We start from the raw sequence: 2,257 nt of genomic DNA, 5'->3' as shown, positions 1-2,257 counted from the left end.
AAATTTTCAAATAAAAATCAATATTAGATAATAATATAATATTATTAATAGGGATATTTAAAGAGTTTTTGATTTTTTTATTAATTAAAATAAGTTAGAAAAATAATTAGTTTATTTAATAAAGTAAATAAAAAAATCAAAGGATACTGAAATTTTAATTTGAACAAGCCCAGGGAGTCCTTTTTAGTTTTATTTTGTCCCACATCAATTCTTACTACAAAAACATTTGGAATTGTAGTGTATAAATAAGTGGGCCATTAGCAGTCGGCTAGTTCAAGTTTTGGGCCTTTTAATTAATAAATATAAAACACTCAGGAGGCCTTAAAAGGTTTTACAGCTCAACCGGAAAAACCGGAGAGCCCGGTTCCGAGTCATCCAGTTTTAGGATAAATCGGTCACTTGACCGATTTTTTACCGGGTTTTGATTAAGTTGGTTTTTAGTATTAATCGATCCGGATATTGGATTGGTTCCCAGTCGAATCGGCTGGTCCGATTCGGGTTTTATGACATTGTTATATATTGATTGTTAATAAATTATTTATAATCAAAATATAATTTGTGTCATACTGTACTTCTGAAATCAAGTATTTAATTTATATTATCACAAGTGATCATAGACACTTTAATTCGCATGTTCCATAATAAATAATACAATAAATAAATAAAATACCAAATATTTATTATAGATTATTATTTTATCATGCAAAATTTACTATATTGGCAAATAACCCAACAACAACCACTCTACTTATTGATGTAATTTAATTAAAATAAATCACATATTTCAAGATCAAGATACAAAGCATCTTAGTTGCCACTGAGTTTTATTTTCCAATTAGTGCAGCAACAGAAAATGGTAATCACATTGAAATTCAAAGAGAAATGCAAAAGAAGAAAAGAAAAGAAAATTCTTGCAGTGAACCATGATTTGACTCCGCAAGTACTACGAGGTCAAGTCATTCTAAAAACACGTTTAAGGAGGACAAACGTGACCATAGATGTCTCTTTAGGATTCAATAGAACTGCAGTTTCTTCAATTTTTTCTGTGTATAGGTCGAACAGTTCATCCATGAATTCACTTCCAAAATGTTCTTGTAATAGTCCCTCGAAAACAGCTCTTTGGGTCAGGGAATATGCTTTGGGGTCCGGATTCGTGTGATGCTTGCTCGGGATGTTTAGTACCTCTATTCTCTCAATACGAAAATCTTGATTTTTCTCAATTATGGCCTTCAATTCATTTGGATATGTGTAATATACAGGCAAGTTGAACGAGTCTACTTTGGCTGCATCGAATCGTCCCTGCAACAAGAAAGAACATTAATGACTTCTTCAATAAGTTACTATATAATACTCAGTTCAGTTCTTTATAGTACCCTCTCGGCCAACTCAATAAGACAAGTCCCCAGAAGATCGTATGAAGGGAAAGTGATACTAGATAAATCATGATTAGGGTTAGGCACAGTTGGAACAACAAGTGCCATTAAGCCTCCACAAACCAACTCTTGTGCCCTTGCTTTAAAAAACGAGTCCAAATCCTTAGCATACTGGAGTGCATAAGCATTTAACACTTCCTTTTTCTCTCCAGAATACATAATTTTTCCTTGATTCCATGCAGGAGAAGAGTTATCTAGTATCTCTTGAGGCATCACAGAAAGCCAATTGAGTGTACACGATGAATGAGCAAAATGAAGTGAATCCTTCGGGAACTGGCGTTTGTGAAACGAACCAGGTACTCCAGCCGCGTAGTATTTTCTTTCTGGTGGAAGCGAAGCAAAAAGAGTGTTGAAATCGTTGGAGGTTCGATCATTAAAGAAGACTTGAAAGTCAGGTACTTGTGAATCTGATAATTCAGTTTTGAACTTTTTCCATGCTGTTTCAACTATTGTTTGCATTGCAACGAATGTATTAGGCCCTGTAGAGCAGCCGAAATCTGCAATACGAAAAGTATTTACTGAAGTTGAAGAGAGCTTTTCGATGTCTAGATTTTTGTTAATTCCCTCGGTTATAATATCTTTCGCTGTCTCCACTATTCCTCTCTGCGGAAAAATCACATTAACATTATTTATACAATAGATTCATGATTTCTTTTTATTTAAATTCATGGTAACTATTGGTGAACCTAAATTAAGATGGAAATTACCTGGTATGTTGAGTTCTTGGCATAGCTTTCAGTTCCAACCCCTCCATTCATTGCAGATTCGGTAGGCATTTTCAATCTGTGGAGAAACAAGTTTGAACTTTTATTTATTTATGCATA

General features: G+C 33.7%; 1 protein-coding gene across 1 annotated transcript; it reads right to left on the bottom strand.

The window, feature by feature from the left end:
- Window positions 1–731: 731 nt before the first annotated feature.
- On the bottom strand, window positions 732–2,257 carry LOC111390449 (farnesoic acid carboxyl-O-methyltransferase-like). Its single transcript, XM_023015498.1, has 3 exons — window positions 2,141–2,257; window positions 1,374–2,036; window positions 732–1,299 (listed from the first exon to the last, which is right to left on the bottom strand). The coding sequence occupies exons 1-3, from the start codon at window positions 2,207–2,209 to the stop codon at window positions 952–954; spliced, it is 1,080 nt and encodes a 359-aa protein (XP_022871266.1). The 5' UTR covers window positions 2,210–2,257; the 3' UTR covers window positions 732–951.

Source organism: Olea europaea, unplaced genomic scaffold (assembly GCF_002742605.1).
Source record: "Olea europaea var. sylvestris unplaced genomic scaffold, O_europaea_v1 scaffold682, whole genome shotgun sequence".
NCBI classification, from domain to species: Eukaryota; Viridiplantae; Streptophyta; class Magnoliopsida; order Lamiales; family Oleaceae; genus Olea; species Olea europaea.
This window is presented reverse-complemented; position numbering and strand designations above follow the sequence as displayed.

Excerpts from the sequence above, each read along its gene's own strand:
- LOC111390449 (XM_023015498.1), bottom strand. The coding sequence starts at position 2,209 with ATGCCTACCGAATCTGCAATGAATGGAGGGGTTGGAACTGAAAGCTAT. Across the intron at positions 2,037-2,140 it reads CCAAGAACTCAACATACCAG|AGAGGAATAGTGGAGACAGC; the intron begins GTAATTTCCATC and ends ATTTTTCCGCAG. Across the intron at positions 1,300-1,373 it reads TTATTGAGTTGGCCGAGAGG|GGACGATTCGATGCAGCCAA; the intron begins GTACTATAAAGA and ends TTCTTGTTGCAG.